Source organism: Eucyclogobius newberryi, unplaced genomic scaffold (genome assembly GCF_026437365.1).
Source record: "Eucyclogobius newberryi isolate DKJ021-1_F unplaced genomic scaffold, fEucNew1.0.hap1 SCAF_7, whole genome shotgun sequence".
NCBI lineage: Eukaryota > Metazoa > Chordata > Actinopteri > Gobiiformes > Gobiidae > Eucyclogobius > Eucyclogobius newberryi.
In genome coordinates, this window is record NW_027316389.1 from 27,354,245 (window position 1) to 27,374,578 (window position 20,334).

At 38.4% G+C, this 20,334-nt stretch overlaps 3 protein-coding genes across 4 annotated transcripts; 1 reads left to right on the forward strand and 2 right to left on the reverse strand.

Moving 5' to 3' along the window:
• Positions 1-500: 500 nt before the first annotated feature.
• nat10 (N-acetyltransferase 10) lies at positions 501-7,772 on the forward strand. Of its 2 annotated transcripts, none has more exons than XM_072434521.1 (29): positions 501-636; positions 769-891; positions 960-1,051; positions 1,201-1,372; positions 1,448-1,570; positions 1,635-1,696; positions 1,767-1,881; positions 1,946-2,053; positions 2,204-2,337; positions 2,586-2,679; positions 2,758-2,856; positions 2,930-3,066; positions 3,138-3,262; positions 3,343-3,493; positions 3,642-3,738; positions 3,834-3,950; positions 4,026-4,127; positions 4,206-4,280; positions 4,869-4,985; positions 5,070-5,203; positions 5,276-5,324; positions 5,518-5,614; positions 5,695-5,799; positions 6,020-6,192; positions 6,269-6,388; positions 6,471-6,569; positions 6,811-6,884; positions 6,964-7,041; positions 7,162-7,772. In XM_072434521.1, the coding sequence occupies exons 2-29, from the start codon at positions 778-780 to the stop codon at positions 7,301-7,303; spliced, it is 3,105 nt and encodes a 1,034-aa protein (XP_072290622.1). In that variant the 5' UTR covers positions 501-636; positions 769-777; the 3' UTR covers positions 7,304-7,772. The 2 variants fall into 2 exon arrangements, with proteins under 2 accessions (XP_072290622.1, XP_072290623.1); XM_072434522.1 differs by having other exon boundaries at positions 531-641; positions 767-891.
• Positions 7,422-9,647, reverse strand: mapda (N6-Methyl-AMP deaminase). Its single transcript, XM_072434523.1, has 10 exons — positions 9,485-9,647; positions 9,237-9,367; positions 8,999-9,059; positions 8,837-8,924; positions 8,688-8,769; positions 8,382-8,508; positions 8,213-8,293; positions 8,003-8,141; positions 7,823-7,923; positions 7,422-7,735 (listed from the first exon to the last, which is right to left on the reverse strand). Exons 1-10 carry the CDS (start codon positions 9,527-9,529, stop codon positions 7,544-7,546), a joined length of 1,047 nt encoding a protein of 348 aa, XP_072290624.1. The 5' UTR covers positions 9,530-9,647; the 3' UTR covers positions 7,422-7,543.
• A 411-nt stretch (positions 9,648-10,058) lies between these two features.
• On the reverse strand, positions 10,059-19,254 carry LOC140349137 (tyrosine-protein kinase CSK-like). Its single transcript, XM_072435364.1, has 14 exons — positions 19,132-19,254; positions 18,941-19,036; positions 14,611-14,686; positions 14,424-14,537; positions 14,116-14,228; positions 13,091-13,310; positions 11,987-12,080; positions 11,837-11,902; positions 11,663-11,762; positions 11,484-11,574; positions 11,269-11,342; positions 10,878-11,073; positions 10,720-10,806; positions 10,059-10,634 (listed from the first exon to the last, which is right to left on the reverse strand). The coding sequence occupies exons 3-14, from the start codon at positions 14,623-14,625 to the stop codon at positions 10,452-10,454; spliced, it is 1,353 nt and encodes a 450-aa protein (XP_072291465.1). The 5' UTR covers positions 14,626-14,686; positions 18,941-19,036; positions 19,132-19,254; the 3' UTR covers positions 10,059-10,451.
• Between the last annotated feature and the right edge of the window lie 1,080 nt (positions 19,255-20,334).

Sequence of the window (20,334 nt, forward strand, 5' to 3'; positions counted from 1 at the left end):
TTTATATTTCTTCTCATCTGATTAAAAAAAATGCATATTGGCCATATTATGTTATGTAAATTAATAACTGAAAAGTTAATAACAAAATTAATACCCAAACCAAAAACTACAGAAAATGATGAGACCGGACTTTTTATCTTAACACTTCTTTATAATTCTCTTAAATATCAGAGCTTTACAACATGATACATGTATATTTATAGATGGATATAACAATCCATCATTATACGTTACGTAAACAGACTATTTCAAGCCGAATTATTCCAAAAGTCCGTGTTGACTGTTCTCAGTCTTTCACGCTGCTGTGACGTGCGCGCTCCCGACGCCAAAGCTTTATGGCGATGACGTCACAAAAGTGGGCGAGACAGTATTCAGGAAGTAATGCGGAACTAAAAAACTTTTTTGGAACCATGCGCCAATGAGCAGCTCCATAGGTTTCAATGGCGGCCATCTTGGCTTCCGGAGGCTTGGCTCCCTCCAGGCTCCAGCAAACATTGGTCGCACATAGATGACGTCATATTGGGGTCCTTCATGAACGAACGTCTCCACGTGAGTTTCATCAACAGGGAGAAGTCTGGCATGTACAAGTAAAAACGAGGGAATAAAGCAATATCTGAAAGCTGCTCCCGTATTAAGGTAAAGTTGAACATATTTGCTGTATTACCTTTCATACAGGCGTGCGATAAAACGTGTGTTATACTTTGATTATTCTAGTTTAATGTTGATGCGGTGATCTAATATATTTCAATGCCTGTGTTCGGACATTAGGCTCATACAATGGCTACAGTCCGTAAAAAAGTGGACAACCGCATTAGAGTCCAGATCGAGAATGGTGTCGCGTTGCAGCATCGGACCATGTTCGTTGTGGTTGGTGATCGCGGCAGAGATCAGGTAAAGTGTCCGGTTGCCGTATTTTATAGAAACTGGGAAACTATTTACTTGATGTATGTCTGTTGAAGGTTGTCATCCTGCATCACATGCTCTCCAAAGCCTCAGTCAAAGCTCGCCCATCAGTTCTGTGGTGCTACAAAAAGGACCTAGGCTTCAGCAGGTCAGTGGCACTTGAAGGAACTTTACTATAGTATCTCATTCTGGTACTACATACCTATATCCCCAGATGTCTTCAAATTAGCATAACATGATTTCACAAGTTTTAAAGTACTTTGCCATGTCAACATTTGTGTGATTTTGTTCTTATAGTAACCGTAAGAAGCGCATGAGACAGCTGCAAAAGAAGATCAAAACAGGCACACTTAATCTGAACCAGGATGATCCATTTGAGCTTTTTGTTGCTGCCACCAACATCCGCTACTGCTACTACAATGAGACTCACAAAATCCTAGGGAATACCTTTGGCATGTGTGTTTTACAGGTAGGTACAGAACGGCTGCTTAAACGTCTGCTTAGTTACGTGTAGCTGTCAAAACTTTTTGTTTTTGTCTTCCAGGACTTTGAGGCTCTAACTCCCAACCTCTTGGCAAGAACAGTCGAAACAGTTGAAGGAGGTGGAATAGTGGTCATATTATTGAGAACGATGAACTCTCTGAAACAGCTCTATACAATGACCATGGCAAGTCTCTGTCCATTCAATTCACCTGTAGTTATGATTGAGCTAATGACGTTTGCTCTTCCAGGATGTGCATTCCCGTTACAGGACTGAAGCTCATCAGGATGTGGTGGGCCGATTTAATGAAAGGCAAGTGCATTGTTATTATAAAAATGCATAGTTTAAAATACAGAAATTGATAAGTACTTTTTTGTTACAGGTTCATCCTGTCCCTTGCCTCTTGCAAAAACTGTGTAGTCATTGATGACCAACTCAACATCCTGCCCATGTCCAGCCACATGGCAAATATCAAACCAGTGCCCCCCAAAACACAGGTATGATGCATATTTAATACTCAGTAGTCATTGATTTTGAGGCCAAGTGTCTTTCTCTTTTCAGGAGGATGGGGTGTCTCCTCGGGAACAGGAGCTGAAGGACTTAAAAGAGTCTCTTCAAGACACTCAGCCTGTGGGTGTTTTGGTGGACTGCTGCAGGACTATGGATCAGGTTTGAATATACACTATAACCAACTAATAGTGATAATATAGTGATATATGATTGATCAACTCTTGCACATTACATAACTGCTAATGGAGTCCATTTTATATTTATGAAATAAATAGATACATTGTTACATTTTGGCTTCTGTTTGTCAAGACCAAAGCTGTGCTGAAGTTTATCGAAGCAATCTCAGAAAAGACCCTTCGAAGCACCGTGGCTCTGACTGCAGCTCGAGGTCGAGGAAAATCTGCTGCTCTGGGACTGGCTGTTGCTGGAGCAGTGGCTTTTGGGTAAAACTTTGTTATTGTGTTGATTTTAAAGAAGGTGTAGAAACTTCTTTATTTAGAAGGTTCTGTAGCTGTGCTCCGACTGGTTTAAAACGGAATCGTAATCACAACTGAACCTGTGTTATAGACTGATTGTAAGGTTCAATCTGCTTTCTGATTGGTCTTATCCAAATACCAAATTACAGCATAAACATACTGTGTAAGTCAAGTTTCTGAAATTTTAAATAAAATAAAATTGTATGTTATCGCAGCTACTCAAATATCTTTGTAACATCACCAAGCCCTGACAACCTTCACACGATGTTTGAATTCATCTTCAAAGGCTTTGATTCCCTGCAGTATCAGGTTTGTGTCTTGTTGTAATATAAACTTTGAATGTTTTATGTTTTTAATCTCTATCTACACCCACTGATTTCGTTTTAGGAGCATCTTGACTATGAAATCATCCAGTCATTGAATCCAGAGTTCAACAAAGCTGTCGTTAGAGTGAACATCTTCAAAGAGCATAGACAGACTATTCAGGTTACGGTCTTTTTAGCTGAATACATGTAATTTAAAGCAAAATTGTGACCTCCTTCATTTTTCCATCCCACAGTACATCCACCCTGGAGATGCAGTAAAACTAGGCCAAGCTGAACTACTTGTCATTGATGAAGCTGCAGCCATTCCTCTTCCTTTGGTTAAGAAACTACTGGGACCATATCTAGTTTTCATGGCTTCCACAATCAATGGGTAAGTAGAAAACTAAAATAGCAATGATTTGTCCAACTTGATTTGATTAATAACTTATTGTAACTGTTTAGGTATGAAGGAACAGGGCGCTCTCTCTCCCTCAAACTCATTCAGCAGTTGAGGCAGCAGAGCGCAGACAGCCAGCAGAGTCAATCAGCAGAAAACAGGAACACAAATACTGCAAGGTTATCAGCAGGTGAGTGTATCCTTTTTCATGAATACATCTTATAAAACTCACACATGTGCCTGATTTTTTTTCTATTCTTTTTCTTTTAGCTCGCTCCCTGCATGAAGTGTCTCTCCATGAGTCGATTCGTTATGCTCCAGGGGATGCCGTGGAGAAGTGGCTCAACGACCTGCTCTGCCTCGACTGTCTAAACATCCCCAGACTAATCTCAGGCTGCCCACTTCCACAGTCATGTGACCTGTATCTTCATTTAAATCGCACTTACAGAGGCTTTGATATACCTGTGTCCAAAAATGTGTACAATCAATAGTTTTACAGCTCAGTGAAAATAGGGATACATTTATTATTTTCATTTATTGTTTGTTTGTGGTCTTAACTAATGTTCTAGCTATTATGTAAACCGAGACACACTTTTCTGCTATCACAAAGCATCAGAGGCTTTTCTGCAAAGGTTAATGGCTCTTTATGTAGCATCACACTACAAGGTAAGAAATGGCTTTTGGAGTATAATGATAGGAAGTTTATTTAGATGTTTTCTGTGGACATCCACTTGACTGTTTATGAATTTAATTTTCTACAGAATTCTCCAAATGACCTGCAGCTGTTGTCCGATGCTCCTGCTCATCACCTCTTCTGCCTTTTGCCTCCGGTCCCTCCAACACAAAACTCCCTCCCAGAGGTCCTGGCTGTAATTCAGGTACATTCTACCTATTTGGACTGTTTACTTGTCATTTTATCTGACATAAATCATCACATTTTTATAATCATTCAGGTGTGTCTTGAAGGAGAAATCTCTCGACAGTCCATCCTTCACAGTTTGGCAAGAGGGAAGAAAGCTTCTGGGGACCTGATTCCCTGGACGGTTTCAGAGCAGGTGCTGTCCATTAACACACACTTTCAAAGCGGTACAGTTTGTGTTGATGCTGCTTTAACTTCCAATTCATCCCTGCAGTTTCAAGACATGGAGTTTGGCAGTCTATCAGGTGGCAGAGTGGTGCGGATAGCTGTTAATCCAGACTACCAAGGGGTTTGTATTTTAAATCATTCTAATTCTTAAACCCCTATAAATTACTACATTTTGTTTATTTAGTTTTTTATAGCAATAATTTGAAAGGAATAATGCACAAGGAAGGTTGATCTTTGGAGATATGCAGTCATCAGTGCTTCATATACATTTAATTTCATCCTTAAGTGAATATTGCAAATAATATTTTTAAAGGCGGTATGGACGATTTTTCGGCGATTTGGGAACGCAGGCGGAAGTGCGCATGCTTACTCCCCCGTGTGGACCGATACAACACACATGTGCGTTTGTTTATTAGCGCAACGGAGCGCATCGCTCGTCTCCTGTAGATTTCTGTCCACTTCTGCGTCAGCTCGAACTGTCTTTCTCCGTCTTCATTTTGCCCCGTACACTGAGGGAACTATATTATGATAGATCCATGCGCTTAGGCACGCGGAAACGTGGGGACGAGCCTGACGCAGCTGCAGGTGAGCGGTAGGTGCGTTTTATGATTGATACGTGGCAGGACTAATGATTTATCCACGCCACGAGGAAATATGATTAAAAAAATTGCTGAAAAAAATCGTCCATACCACCTTTAACTTCTAACAGATGGGATATGGCTCCAGAGCTCTCCAACTCCTTCAAATGTATTATGAAGGCAAGTTTCCAACAATGGACGAGGACACCAATTCAAACCACAAAGGAATAACTTCAGTCAGCAGCGAAGTATGATATAAACTTCACATATTGAAAATTGTATTCTGAAACGGGTTAGCATTTGTAAACCATGGTAATGTTGTTCATATCCAGGCTGTCACTCTACTGGAGGAGGTGATCATTCCCAGAAAAGAGCTGCCTCCATTGTTGCTGAAGTTGAGTGAGAGAAGAGCAGAAAGACTAGACTATCTCGGAGTCTCCTATGGCATCACCGCACAACTGCTCAAGTAAGTCTTATCATAGAATATGTGCTGTGATTTTACATGGGTGCTAATGATACACTTAAACACTAATGGCAGGTTTTGGAAGAAGGCAGGCTATACTCCAGTGTATCTTCGGCAAACTCCTGTAAGTACTTTTTACGCTTATAAAAAAAATTTGAGATTGATGTATTGTCTAAAGTTGCATCTATTATTATGTGATAGTCTTTTTTTATGGTATCACATTAATGAATACCCGCAGTGTTGCTGGTAAATACGTTCTATTTAGCTTTCTTACTAAAATTGTACAACTTCTATTTTTACTTTGTGGCTTCTACTAGAATGACTTGACAGGAGAACACACTTGTATTATGCTGAAGGAGCTGAACGCAGAGGAAAATCCAGTGCAGAGCCAGTGGTTGACCGCTTTCTGGAAGGGTAACGTTTAAAATATTGTCGTTAGGATAATTATTCTAACATATATTGTACTGTAGTATAAGGAGGATTTTTGTGTTTAGATTTCCGACGGCGTTTCCTCTCACTACTATCATACCAGTTCAGCCACTTTCATCCAAGTCTGGCTCTCAGCATCCTGCAGAATAAGGCCAAGAAGGAGACGAGCAGTAAGAATTGTCTTTAAGGAATTCTTACACCTTAAAATAACATCCTTTTTTTTTTTTTTTACTAGGATTTAACATTAATTAACACCATTATTAATATTAAGTGTTATCAACTGAAGTGTTGATAATCAATCAGTGTACTATTTCATTGTACTACAGTTTATTACATATATATGTCAACGCTATTAATATAATCTCATATCATGATTTTTCTTCTACACAGTAGCGAGCAGCTCTGAATTGGCTTTGATATTCACTCCTTACGACCTAAAACGTTTGGAGTTGTATTCGAGAAGCATGGTTGACTATCACCTTATCATGGACCTGATCCCGGCTGTGGCACGAATGTTTTTCCTCAGGCAACTTGGAGACCTCAACGTCTCGGCTGCTCAGAGCGTAAGCTGACCCTTTACTTTGGAACCTTTTGAATGAGACAACTACCGTAGTTTTGATTCACTTTGTCTCTTTCTAGGCTCTACTGTTGGGAATAGGACTACAGCACAGATCAGTGGAACAGTTAGAAAAGGAAATAGACCTTCCCAGCTCACAGCTCATGGGGCTTTTCAATCGGTTAATCCGAAAACTTGTCCAAGTGAGAGGATTTTATTGATTAAAATATGTTGGACATAGTACTTATTATTTGACATAAACTGTATACATTTTGTCTCTTACAGGTCTTCACAAGTATCCAGGAGAAGGCAATTGAAGCAGAGATGGCAACTACTAAAGATGTCACAATGGAGCCTACAGTGTGCAGCCTTAATGAGGATCTGGTATGTGATACTTTTTTAACGATTTACAGTACATTTATTTTTAAATGTGCAACTTTAATCTTTCAACATAATTCTGACTGGGTAGTGAAGTGGGTAATTGTTTGGAATTTATCATTCAGCGATTAAACAATTTGTCCTTTTTAAAGTGGGTTAGGATTTATATTTGTATATGTTGGCAGTTGGTAAGTTATGGCAAATTGGGATGTATTTCTAATTTGTTCAATTTTTTTTTCCACAACAGAATGAAGCAGCCAAAGAGTTTGAAGAGAAGCACAAACAAGATTTAGAAAAAGTGAAAGACCTGGACATGGAAGAGTGAGTATTTAAACGTTGCCAAGACACTGGATATAAATAAGATTTCAACAGATTGTAAAATATTTTTTCATGCCCAAAGGTACAGGATACGAGGGGATGATGAAGAATGGGACCAGGCATTAAAAAAAGGAGGAGCAGCTGTAGTTAGTATCAAAAGGTAAAGAAACTAGCCAAACAGTAAATAACATATTGCATAATAATAATATTGTAATTGTTAGTGTATTATGTTATATATTGTAGTGTAATAATTTTAAGTGACTGATCTCCCCCCCCTCAGTGATAAGAAGAGGAAACTAGAAGGTGGAAGTGCCATAAGCAATGGAGGTCCCCAGCATGAAAAGGTTAAGAAAAAAGAGATGCATCATGGAAAGTTCAAGAAAAACAAGGACAAGCATGGCAAATTTGGAAAAAAGGCGTAAATACATTAGACGTAATACTTGTGTTTAATTATAAAATGTGTTATTCAAGTCTAAGGAAGCAATCATATTAGTCTATTAAAATGTGATATTTTTTCATCAGTTGTGCAAAAAAGGACACTTTTTATATGAAATACTCAATTTATTTGAGTAATGTTTTTTTCTCTTTTAAAAAGTTAAATAAGTTGTGTTAAAACTGAGGTATTTAGTGAGTTACAAGATCACATAATTGGAATAAAAGGCTCATTTAAACTCTTGAGGCTGTAAATCTCTCCACTTCTGCTTTAGCAGCTCTTTAACAGAGTCAGGTGCAAAGATGTAATCGATTGCTTGCTGCGAGAGCTTCCAAACAGCTTCACGACTGAGGCCAAAGGTTGTAGCTGCCATTTTGTATTCGTGAGACAAGTCTGTGGCAAATACTCCCTTGTCATCAGTCTGTAACAATAAAAAATATTTTATTCAATACAAAAAATATACAGTTTTTTGGACACACTAAATGGAAATAATGGGTGTAAAACCTACACAGATCACAACAGGGTGTCCCATCTGGTACCAGTATTTGAAGTGGTGGTCAGAGTAACACTGCACAGTTTGTCCCTTAACATTTGATGTCAGACACAGCTCTGCAAAAAAAGACCATGTGGAATAAAATGAGCAATTATGAAATGGAAGAGACAGGATGTCAAATATGAAATATCCTACCAAGTGGTATGCTTTTCTGCACCACTTTGTCAACCAGGCCTTGAGATCCGCCCATTTCAGGATGCAAGAAAGTGCCATGACCAATCCTGTCTGGAGGAATATTCAACAGCAGATCCGTTTCGTCGTGCTGTGATGGCACCTGGGACAGTTTGTTAATATAATATTTTCTGACATGGTTAAGTTGGCACAAAAAAATAAAATAAATCATACTTCAGAGAGGTGCAGTGATAGTTTGAGCCCGCTGTTCTTGGCCCTCTGTAGTGCAGAAAGGAGGTCTCGCCCATGGCCCACCTTAAGCAAACACAAATATTTTATACTAAAACTATGTTGAAGCTTTGAGCGAGTAAGCTGTTGAAATGTAGTAAACTGAGCAACAGACCGTTGGATCACCACTGAGGTCAATGCCAATGACCAAACCGTCAGAAGAGAGGAAAAACTCTTCAACCAGCTGCACTGTCTCCATGGCAACTTGACTACCATTCCTCCGGTCTATGGCCACTAAAAACCTTTACCGGGAAGTCAAATAATTAATGTTAAGAGTGCATCTCATAGTGAGTTTGAACGGTACATATTCACAGTGGTGGATGAAGATACAGGAGCAAAAAAAGACTTACAGTTTGTAGGTATCATTTAACAGGTTCAGTATACTCATCATCTGGTAGCAAAATATGGCTTATATGCTGACCTTACATCAATGTCCACGCCTTTCTTTTTACACTGTTGGATGGCTTGAATAACTGTCTCGATGTATCTTCTTTTGGTTAATCCTTCCAAAAACATACTAAAATAAATATAATTACAGGAAAAGAACAGTTTCATGGGATTGACCTGTACCTGTGGTTATCTCCTCTCTGGGTGTACTTCTGAGTTCTAAATACTTTACCCCATCAGCTGCAAACTCTTTAATAACATCTGTAGCAACCTGAAAGCAGTATATTACCTTACTATCAATCTATAATAATTTAAAACAAATATAATTGTTATTCCACCATTTACCATAAATATGTCGTCTTCTGAATCTACTAATTGATGGATGACCTTGAAGACTTGAAAACACCTGCAGATAAGATATTGTGCATACTTATAAAAAAATATATAGTTTTGTATATTTTTATTTATATTGTAATAATTTGGATCACTTGGTAGGGGGTGATAAAAATGCAAAAGGCAGAATTTATAACAGGATTGTTTTGCTACTTTTCTCCCCCCCAACATTACAGTTCGTTTTACGCACTCGTCCAGGGTCCTGCGCTGGCCTTTCCCGATGGCAGTCATGCTGTGTTCGATGTTGAGCTGTGGTTTGCTGTGGATGAGTTTCTCGATGGTTTGGAAACTCACAGAGCCGTTCAGGTGCGCGTGAAGCTCCTGGTGGACAAACCAAAACCGCTGACGTTAGCAACTTAGCGTCTGCAGCGATTATAACATTTTTGAGCATTTAAAAGAGTTCAGTCATTCAAACATTTCACCTCAGAGTTGACTTACCACTTTGGGAAGCTCCCGATAAAACACATCGGCCTCATTATCCATCAGAAGTATCAATTAAAAGTTAGTTTAAGACCGGGTTCTTGAATCGCTGTCTATTCGCCGTCACCTCTAGTACCGTAGCGCTTCTGCCATCTGTTTTCAGGGAACATTTTTGTGTGACACTCGAGTCTGTGCAACGTAAACTGCGTCCCCCGTTTCTATGGGTTTACATCAGAGCCGCCTAAACCCTGTATTAGCAGCCTATTGTAATGCTAATGAACAAACATTTAAACACATATTTAACGCCTACTGGCAAACATCAAATGTGGCTTTTTTGGACCCCCAAGTTAAAACGGTTCTCAACCATGTCATCATTTTATTTCCTCGCTTAAAAAAAAATCACCAGTTTGTCACGTTTGAGCGTTTTTAGGTTATCCCACACGTCAATAGATGAAATCAAAATTGAATTAGGCTACTTATACTTGTGTTTCCCCCATTAATTTAGGGTGTGAAGCAGACAAGCAACCATAACGTTTTTTCAAAAATATCAGAATAATACACAATAGTGAGCATTGAAGATACATTTTCCACGTACATAAATTAAGCTATAAAAATAGCAATTATTTATTTTAAAAAAGGAAAAAAGTAACATCAGTAGTACAATTCAAACTTCCGGTTTTGGATTAGACCAAGTTATTCAAATGCTGCTGACAAACATCTGATAATGCAGGGAATTAAAGTAATTATTCATGAAATATACAAATGTACCTAATCCGTTTGTTACAAAAAAGGTTTTCTTGTAATAAACGAAACCAACCAACTTAATGGAACATATCTTGACTCTTGAAACAGAGCAAAAGCGACATGACAATAATGAATATGACAAGCCGATGGAAAGCTCAGGTAATAATAAAAAAAAGAAACATTCAAAAAAACTTCTATAATATTCAAAAAATATAAAAGAATGTCATTTGTCACATTTTCATTAGTTTTTCCCAGTCTCTCCTGTTACATGTTGAAGCCATTCCTTTAGCTTCCTAAAGCTTGGTCGCACGTCAGGATCCAGGTTCCAGCATTGTTTCATTACGTTATAAACCATTTCAGGACAGCCGTCTGGGCAGTCCATTGTGTATCCCTTTTCAACTCGAGGAACCACGTCCTTTAATGGCTGCAAAAGAATAATCAACATTTAAAAATGCATATATCCCCGTTATTGTTGAACCAAAACAATTGATATGATCAGTTAAACTTACTATTCGTGGGTAGGGTACGCGGCCGAAAGAATAGATCTCCCAAAGCAAAATGCCAAAGCTCCAAACATCTGATTTAGTGGAAAATTTCTATTTGTTGAAAATAATGTCAGATTTCCAATTGTAGCTCTCAACTTTACATTAAACAAATTCAAAATTACCTTTTCTCTAAGAGCTTCAGGTGCAGTCCACTTAATGGGCAGCTTAGCAGTGTCCTGAGTAGATGAGGCCTCCTTAGTCAAACCGAAATCGCTGACTTTGGCGATATTGTCGTCTGATACTAGTACATTACGTGCCGCTAAGTCCCGATGGACAAAGTTGTTATCCTCTAGGTAAGCCATGGCTTCACAGACATTTCTGCAACAACAAATTCAAAGAAAATATACATGTGTAAGTCAAATGGGTACTAAAGCACCAATTCAGAAAGTAAATATTACGCCTTAATGCATATAAAATACAAATATAGGGATTAAAAAGTCTAGTTTAAAGTAGATGGCCTAGTATTACTGACTAAAATACACATCACCAAATTGTATAGCCTGCCATACATACAGTGCAAAATGAAGGAGAGAATCACCACCGAGCACCGATCGACCTCTGGAACGCAAGTAATCAACGAGACAGCCCTGAAAAGCCAAAATACACATGACAGACGTTCAAAATTGATTTCTAAAAATAGTCTGATATAGTTCAAAATATTAATTTTTCAGAATAGCAATACTCATTTTTATCATTTATACCATGTATATATTTTTTTTCAAACTCACCTTGGCCATAAACTCAGTTACAATAAACAGACATCCATTGTCTTCTACAATCACTCCCAGCAGCTGCACCAGGTTTTCATGTCGTAGTTGTCTAAAACAAATTAAAAAATAAAGTGTACATAGTTGTACTAAACTTTAAACAAGTAATCCGCATAATCAGGTGTGATTATTTTGCTTACGTCATGACTGAGGCCTCTGCAATAAATGCCTGAGCCGTTGCATCGTTTTTGATACATTTTACAGCAACTTTGGTCCCTCTGTAGTCTCCCATCATGACATCTGCAAATACACATCTGCATTTAATTCAATGTATTAAAAAAGAAGCAGCTTTTGTTTTTTTAGACACTACACACCTCCAAACTCTCCTTTTCCAATAACGGACTGTAGCACAAGATCCCGTCTGTTTAGTGACCAACCACCTGTGATCAATTCAAATCAAATTAAAACAACACAAATATCTTTAAAGTAATTGAATTCTTTAATGAGTAGTAGAAATTGCCTACTTCGTGAAAATTCATCTTGAGCTGCTACTGCCCCTTCTTCTACCTTTGGCTTGATTAGTTTTGTACACAGGCCATCATCATCTTTGGTGTAGTGCTTCATTCAAAAATATAAAAAGTCATTGACCATATCTCCAACTAGAATAATGTAATTTTGATTTATGAATACTCTGCATTTCCATATCTACTCAAGTCTACCATTAAAACATGATCTTGAAAGCCCTAAACTCTTACTTGAGGACTCTATATCTGAGCCATAGAAATAGAGCAATGCTACACAGTGACCAACAGAGGCTGCCGAAGCAAATGAGGATTATTTTTAGACATACTAAAATGCATTGTATTGAATTAATGTCTTCACCAGAATCCATCCAATGTTATACATTTTTGCGCCTCACACTGGAGACATTGTGATAGATTTAGAGAGTGTTTGAGGTTTAAACTCTGAAGCTAAGCGTTCTCTGCACTCTTCCTCTTTGACACTTCCGGTTCATTATTTGTTCCAGGAACTGCATGTGGTCGACTCAAAACACTTCAAGCAGCACAGGAAATCTTACCATTTTTAGAGTTAGTCTCCATTCAGCAAAGTGTACGTCATAAACTGTATAGCAAATCATATGTTTGCAGAGTTTTGGACATTGTCAATTATAAGACTGTAGTTGCACTTATAATGGAGTATAATGAAGTAACAATCATTTTCACCTACATTGTAAAGATAATTTGAATATCAATATAAATCAAACAAGAAAATACAAATAGTAATAAATTATAATATACTAGTTAAGAGACAGATTATACAGAATATACATTACAAAGGTTAGTGGGGGACCCAAAGTGCAGGAGACACTTGAGGCAGAAAAGGTTGGGGACCAGTGCGTTAGGTTACAATCCAACTCTTTGTATTTGAATGAGTCATAAAAGCAGATGTGGCCGGGCAGTTGGAGACAGTTAAAAAATATATTACATTGAATTAAAATACTACAGTGAACATTAATGGCATGCAATTTCCCCTTTACTCATCGGGTATTTTTGGTAACATTTTTATTGTAAGCAGACTTGGTCCTTTCCTTCTTTGTGTATTTGTAAAGCAGTAGTTGAATGAAATACCTCTACCAGTTGCATGAGATTTTCAAAGTAGCCCTCTTCGTCTATGCTTAGTTTGCCGTTTTTGTAGATGATACGGTAGTGCTCCACTTTGCCGTCGCAGCTCACACATAGGGTGTAGTCCCCGGGGAAGTTGGTGCTCTCTCTCACCAAAAAGAGACCCGTTTCTGGTGGGTGAAGCAGCTGCTCAGCCTGGTCTCGAGTTATTTTCCCGTGAAACCATCTGGGAGTGGAGAAGACAATAAACCAAAGCCAATTATGCAATGCCGATAATGGCCACTGTTTAGACCTGATCTAGGTCGGATTTTGACCGTCCTAATTCTGTGTTAACTCAAGGATTATACTTGGTATTGACCTCGTCATAGATTACCGGTAGTCAGGGTTGTGTGCCAGTTAAGACCTAATTTAGTTAATTAGGTTTAAGGAATTGTCCTTAATAGTGTGTTAAAAGCTAGTGCATTGAAAACCTATTGTTACAGATCATAATAATAAACTTGACTTGCAAAATAAAAATCATATCTTGTGTAACACATCAGAGTGCATCCGATACAGATAGTACATCTGTAAAATGCTTTGTGGGTACATTTGAATTTGATATCTGAGATTGAAAGGAAACAACAGGAAACAGTGCTGCGTTCACACAAAACTTGAGCTGGAAAGAGTTTCAAGTCGACTGCAGTTACCACAGTGTGGTCTACCCTCGTTTAACTACAGCGCAAGCCTTTAGCAACCAGCAGCATGACAAAGACACTGGCAACTTATTTTAGGCGTAACTACAGCAAAGCTGTACTGGAGAGCAAGTACATTTAGTCATACTTATTTCCCCTGTAAATGCACCTAAACTATGCATTTACAGGGGAAATGTGATTATTTAGCTGTTAGCTGTTATTTAGCTGATAGTTTTTTTGTAACTTCACACCGCTCTTTCAGCTTTACCTGGTTTGTGAGCTCGCAACAGATTCAAGGAGAGGCTGGTTTAAGAACAAATCACAGTATTGTTTAGATGGGATGTAGATGAAAAGACTTACGGCATGAGACTGAGTTTACACCCCGATCTCACTCCTTCTCTTTTTTGAACATAATTCGCTGGAATGGTTCCCTCTTGGCCGGTTGCATTTTTAGCTTTGTACCAGTTTGGGTCCTAAAACACAATAAAAATAAAATGTAACAGATGCATGCATAGAAAGTTCTTTGTTTTTAAATGTCTGTATCAGAAATGCTTTGATATTAGTAGTAGTACAAATATTTAGTATTTTATTGACATATTTTTGATTTACCGCTGTTTGTAGTCTGAATAAATTATGGTTTTACAGAATTCTGAGGTATTTAGTTTTACCTTTGTGACCATAATAATATTCAGCACATCTCCTTTGTTGAAAGGCAAATCCTGTTCTGAAGTGCCTTTGAAGTTATATCTGGCCACACATTCAGTGCCCGGTGGCCATGGAACCTACAGTACAAGGAGTACAATATAATACAAATCTTATTTGAAATACATTTGTGTTACTGACAGCTGTTTTTACCTGTACATTGGCCATACTGAGGAAGTGTGACCCTCTCAGATGTTATTTGACCATCAGAGCGAACAAGCGCGCATATCTGCAGAAAGAAACAAAATACAGAATTGCAATGTATACCGCTAATATTATTCATACAAAAGTCAATTTTTAACGATTTATTCTGTGAAGTTATCTTGTTTTTTCCACCAGTAAACTTAAGGAATCCTTTGCTTTGACCCATTCTTAACGCTGCTGCACTGAGGCAGAATCTCGGGACCAATGGGCCACTGTTGCCCCGAGTCAAGAACCCATCTCCTGATCGTGAGCTAGGCTTGGTCACTGACACTTCGCTGGAGGATTGTCCGTTTTGGATTAATGGAGGAAACAAGGTGGAAGCCCACCCAGACATGACCATGCAAACACTTACCTAGGAGTCAAAACTTTTTTTTTATTTTTTTGAAATAAAACAGGTTGTAGAAATAGTTTTGATGAGAATAGCAGCAGATGGTGAGACGTAGCAGGCTTTTTTTGTCATAGCAGTTGTTAGTAATTGTTCTCAGGAAAATGGCACATCGTTTAGTGGTAGTTTACTCTAAATCGTCATAGCTGAACGCCAAACCAGTCCAGTCAAAAGCGGACATGGCTAAAAATAACTGACACAAAAAGCAGAACAAACACGCTTTTTTTTCTGTACTTTCACAACTAAGAATGACTGTTTCCATGATGCAGTGCAACAGGACATTCAAATAGAGTCTATGCTTTATTTTAAACTTCTCAAAAAGGGGTTGCATTTTTTATGAACTACTATTATTACATCATGTACTAAAAATGAAGCTATAATTACAGTTTGAACAGGGCTGCAGAGGTGGGACCATTCTGTGTCACTATAAACCATTATAATTTGAGTAGTCTATATTTCAATATAAACCTATATTCTTATGCGTGGGCAGATGTATAATTACAAGGCTGTGTAAAAAAATTGTGTACAAGATGTGCCCAAACCTAGGCCTAAAACTCAATGTATTTGTTTTCTTTGAATAGAATACTTCACTTACTGAAACATCACATTCATGGATTTGTTGGAAGGCGAATACATCTCCATGACTGACATGTTTGGAGTATGAGGCATCAGGAATGGTGTCAGGACTGGGGTGTAGAGGGTCCCCTGATGCAGGATGGAGACAGGAAGTGGGCGGGACTACAGGGACTGAGAGGGGCATGCAGGGCCTCTAACAGATCACAGGCATTTTGCTTAATTTTTCTATGACTAGAGCTTGCTGCCACAGAAAGAAAGGCAGGGCTACAGTTAAAGAGAGAAAGGTTTTCAGGGGCGTGAGATTGTGTCCATATTTGGTCAATCTGTCGAGTGCTGACATAATGTTTAGAACATGACGTGGACTGAACCAGAGGGAGGCATGGTTAAACTTTTTTTTTTTTTTATATATATAAATTAAGTAGATTATACAATATATATAGTCAATTATATGGTTCATTTAAAAAGGGCATGATCTAAAATGGTCCCTCTATGAGCATTATAACTTCCATTTTAAGAAAAGCCCAGTGCCTTGGCAGAACTCCTAAGAAACGCTAGTATCAATTTCTATATTGCCCGATTTCATGATGATCCATTAAGCACTTCTATTCTGTAGCTTATTCGGAAGTGTATCATTCTTTACTCCTCTTTGTGTGCATCTTGTACTATATTGCTCAGGTCAGGTTCAGTGTCATGGCAGATGTTTTTTTCAGTGCAGCTGTATTTCCTAATCGAGGAGAAAAGCCCAAAGACACAGTTCTCACGCCTGACGACCCAGGAACAAGCTAAAACAGCACAACATCACATCTCTGCTCCTTCTCTCTCACTGACATCTGACACAGGCTCCATCAGCTCCATCCACCAGTGCTGCTGCTACTGTTTTGTCCATGCTTTTTCTTGTGGTGGAAATCGGCCCTTGTAGACTCTTTGAGCTAGTTTGTTTTTTATTTTGTCTAGTTTAGACCTCAATTGGTCCAGAATTTGTCCTGTTTTAGTTTACATAAAAGCACGACTATTAGAAAAATGTGTCAATTGTTCATAGAAAAGATGTAGTTTGTCACTTTTTATTTCAACAACACATAATGGCAGTGCAGTTGTGTAATCCACAGCAGTTCGTTACTGCAAGAGGGATCGGAGCGTTTTAGCCTCAGAAGTGGCACACGACGTTTCCTTTGTGACAGTGAACAGAGAGCACATCTTAACAGCAGGTTGTCAGTAGCAGACTCAATGCTGTTTCTGGTGTTCTCCACACACTGCCACAGAATGCTCTTTTACTCTGTTGAAAACAAGCCTGTTGTTGTTGGGTCGTTTCTACAGACCCTCCACTCAATGTCCAGCACCATCCACCACTGTCCCTGTCAAAGTGCTCTGTTTGGTCGTCAAAAAACACTATTTGATTCTTTCTTTGTAGCTGTGGCATTTAACAGAATTGTTTCATTTATTTTAATCTTTCCATTAAAGATCTTGCTGTTCACCAAACGCTGATGTCAGGTTTCACTCAAGTTCTTGCCAATACACAACCCAACATGCACAATATATGAATTCTTACATGTGCAACAATTAGCACATACCCAAGCAGGTGATGTCTGCTATTTACTTATGAAAGAAGTCTGAACTGTTCCTTTGGTATTGGCCTCACTGCTCAGCAAGACAGGACAAGAACATAGAAACATCTTTGGCCTCCTTTAAACGTTTACAGCGCCCGCCCACATCTGTAATGGAGGACTGAGAAATAGACATCAATCGCTTTAACTCTAATGTTATAGATTTGTGATTAATATACATTTTAGATAATAATACATGTTAGTCCTTTACAGATTCCTTACATTCAAAATGCTCGGTGGTAAAGTAAGGGAGTACTTTTATCATTACTAATAGCACAGCGCTCCCATTTAAAATGTATAATGTGTGTATTTTATGATCACTTCTAAAGTTAAATGAAGAAAAGCTCTCAATTAATGAGGCATAGAAGTCAGTGTCATTTTAGGAAGGATACTGAGAGGAAAAAACTTAAATAAAACTGAAATCATGGAAGCATTCACAGGATCATTTCAACAAGAGGTTGTGAATAAGTATTTTACTAAACAACAGTGACTGTTTCAGAAGGTTCTGATTGACAAATGAGCCAACTGTATCAAACATTTGATCAAAAATACATAAAAAAAAACCTTAACTTAAATTCTTAACTGAGAAAAAAATACATATCAATTTTTTAATACTAGTAATAAACTTTGTGATTTAGAGCCAAGGTAGAAATGTCACAATATCAAAGTGTTATGATTATTGTGAGGAAAAAACATCACGATTGAGATTAACAACAGTGAATCTTTCTTTTTCTTTCATTCCTGTTTCTGACATGATACTGACCGGCTTTACAAAATTTAACTTAAAATAACAAGTTAAGTTAAATGTGACAAAAACAGCCAGATAAAAAAAGTACTTTACATTTAGGTCTATTTTTTGGGCTATAGGTTGAAATAAAAATACTAAATTTTGCTTCTAAAATTGTCACGATTGTGGTTCATACGATTATATTGTGACAGGAATAATCACGAGTAGTAATCTCGATATCCCTAGTCCAAAGTTCCCACTATGTTTCTGTAACTTCAATGATTTGACACATCCATGCAGCACAGCAATAGCAGATATTCAAAAATGACATTAGTGCTATGCTTCTCCAAACTTCATCCGTTCATATTCAGTCAAGTTGTTTGAGGGGGTCTTGTTGTTGCCAGAGGAGCGAGTTCCTCTCAGACAAAAACTGCTTTCAGATGACTTTTGTCCAGTACTGAGCGCTAGTACAGTGGGGCTTTTACCACCATTTATGATTAACCATTTCCTGAAACGGACACTATAGGAATGGCATCAGGTTTAACAGTCCCACTAAGGGGCCCCACACTTTTACTGCACAAAGCCTTTGCTATTTGAGAACACAATGCAATTTAAACAGTCATTTGGAGTCTGTTTGAGTTTTACATTTCGTTTAGATGTACTGGATGGACATTTCCTTTGCTTCAGTTACACATTTGACACACACCAGGGCAGTGTAGAGCAATGCAGCTGTTGCACATCAGGAAATAGCAGAGAGCACTCCAGAAAACACTGTCATAATTCACTGCAGCCTTGTGTGCAGCTCTGAAGAAGTGACACATCATGCTGGCTGCAATAGTACAATAAGACTTCTCTTCCCTGCTACTTTGCAAACACAGTTTAAGCAAAGTAGCATTTCACACTAAATCCCCAGAAGCCCATCAATGAAATCCATCTCACATTTTGCAACTTTGATCTGGGACTCATAACATATCTGAGGAGTGGTCTTACCTATTCACAGAGGCGTGTTGAGGTCGGGTTAATTAGAGGTGGCTTGAGACTCATTAAAGATCTGCTTCAGTCACGACAGCTGACGACCATCAAGTCCTGTGGCAAGGAAGTAAATGCATAAATAAAGTGACGCAACTGCCGCAATCCAAGCGCGCGCAGTGAGGGGGGAAAATAGCATGCAAATAAATTACTTCAATGTTGCAAAAAGTCAATTTCCTGAATTAAAATAAGCCGATGCAGAAATCCAAGTCTTCCGCGTTGTTGCAGTTCACTTTCACTGGCTCAAAGTTACTTCATTCTGGTCAACGCTTTCGCGACAGAAACGTTCAACTTTTGTTGCCCCACCTTGGTTTGGTTTGCACATGCGCGTTAATCATAAACCAGACTAAAAATAGGATTTGGGCAAGTTTTAGTAATACAGCGCGTAATTTGCCTTTGGATCAGTAAAATGCACTCAGAAGTAGTTTGAGGTTGATTTATTTTGCAAAGTTGACAAATAAAAAGGCATTTGTACATCGACAATAATGTTCTATTCTAGACAAAAAATGCTTTTTAATGTTCAAGAAGACGAGTCCAAAGTGATGTTATGATAAAAGTACTCGTTTGGCTAAGTCTTGACACATTTTACCTTTTATCAATCTACACTGTATCAACATTGTGACTCAAATTGTATTATTCACCTTCTCTCATATGACAGACAATGTTCACAATCACATTTTGTAGAGAAATCGTTATTTCTGTCCCAAACAGAGAAATAAGGAAGAGCCAAGGCGGTGCTGCTTAGACACCCCTCTAGTGGCCAAAGACTCAAATGCACATTCAGTAACTGGCTGCTGGTGGTGCAAAGCCAGACTTGTTTCAACAGATGGGACAAAACGCATCAAGCTCAAGGAATGTTGGAATAGGACACGGCCTTAGCATTTTTCATAGTCATTTCCCAAAAGCCAGTGCCTTGTAATCAAACAGAAACCCGACCAGTCATCCCATCAACCTGAGATTAACACCAACTTGAGTGGATGCAACATTTCACACAATTAAACCCACTTAATACACGTGTGTTTTCAGTAAAATGTTGGTAATTCCCCTCTCAATAGCGCAGTCATAAGTGCCTCATTCTGGACACATTACAAACCAATGTGGTCCGACTCCCAAAACCCTGTAAGGGTCCATAAAGCAGCAAAAGCAACAATGTGTTCAGCTTCTGAGACTTTCATTTGACATTATACCTCAGCCACGCCATTAGCTACGGAAGGCCTTTTAAAGAAACATTGAGTATCTTATCAGACAAAATAAAAGTAAACCACATCTTCAGGCCCCCACGATAGGAGCTACTCAATGGAACGTACACTGCTCAACGTTTAGGCAGCAACATGTAAAAAATAGAGGGATTGCAC

Bases quoted from the DNA above. Each gene is read 5' to 3' on its own strand.
- LOC140349137 (XM_072435364.1), bottom strand. The intron at 11,575-11,662 runs GTAAGCAAAATA...AATTTGTTTTAG, and splicing joins GCAGAGGCCTCAGTCATGAC to ACAACTACGACATGAAAACC. The intron at 10,807-10,877 runs GTAATTTTGAAT...TTCAACAAATAG, and splicing joins CTGAAGCTCTTAGAGAAAAG to AAATTTTCCACTAAATCAGA.
- nat10 (XM_072434521.1), top strand. From the start codon at position 778: ATGGCTACAGTCCGTAAAAAAGTGGACAACCGCATTAGAGTCCAGATC. The intron at 1,571-1,634 runs GCAAGTCTCTGT...TTGCTCTTCCAG, and splicing joins AGCTCTATACAATGACCATG to GATGTGCATTCCCGTTACAG. The intron at 6,193-6,268 runs GTAAGCTGACCC...GTCTCTTTCTAG, and splicing joins ACGTCTCGGCTGCTCAGAGC to GCTCTACTGTTGGGAATAGG.
- mapda (XM_072434523.1), bottom strand. From the start codon at position 9,529: ATGGATAATGAGGCCGATGTGTTTTATCGGGAGCTTCCCAAAGTG. The intron at 8,509-8,687 runs GTCAGCATATAA...TTCCCGGTAAAG, and splicing joins GGCGTGGACATTGATGTAAG to GTTTTTAGTGGCCATAGACC. The intron at 8,142-8,212 runs GTATGATTTATT...AAACTGTCCCAG, and splicing joins TATCACTGCACCTCTCTGAA to GTGCCATCACAGCACGACGA.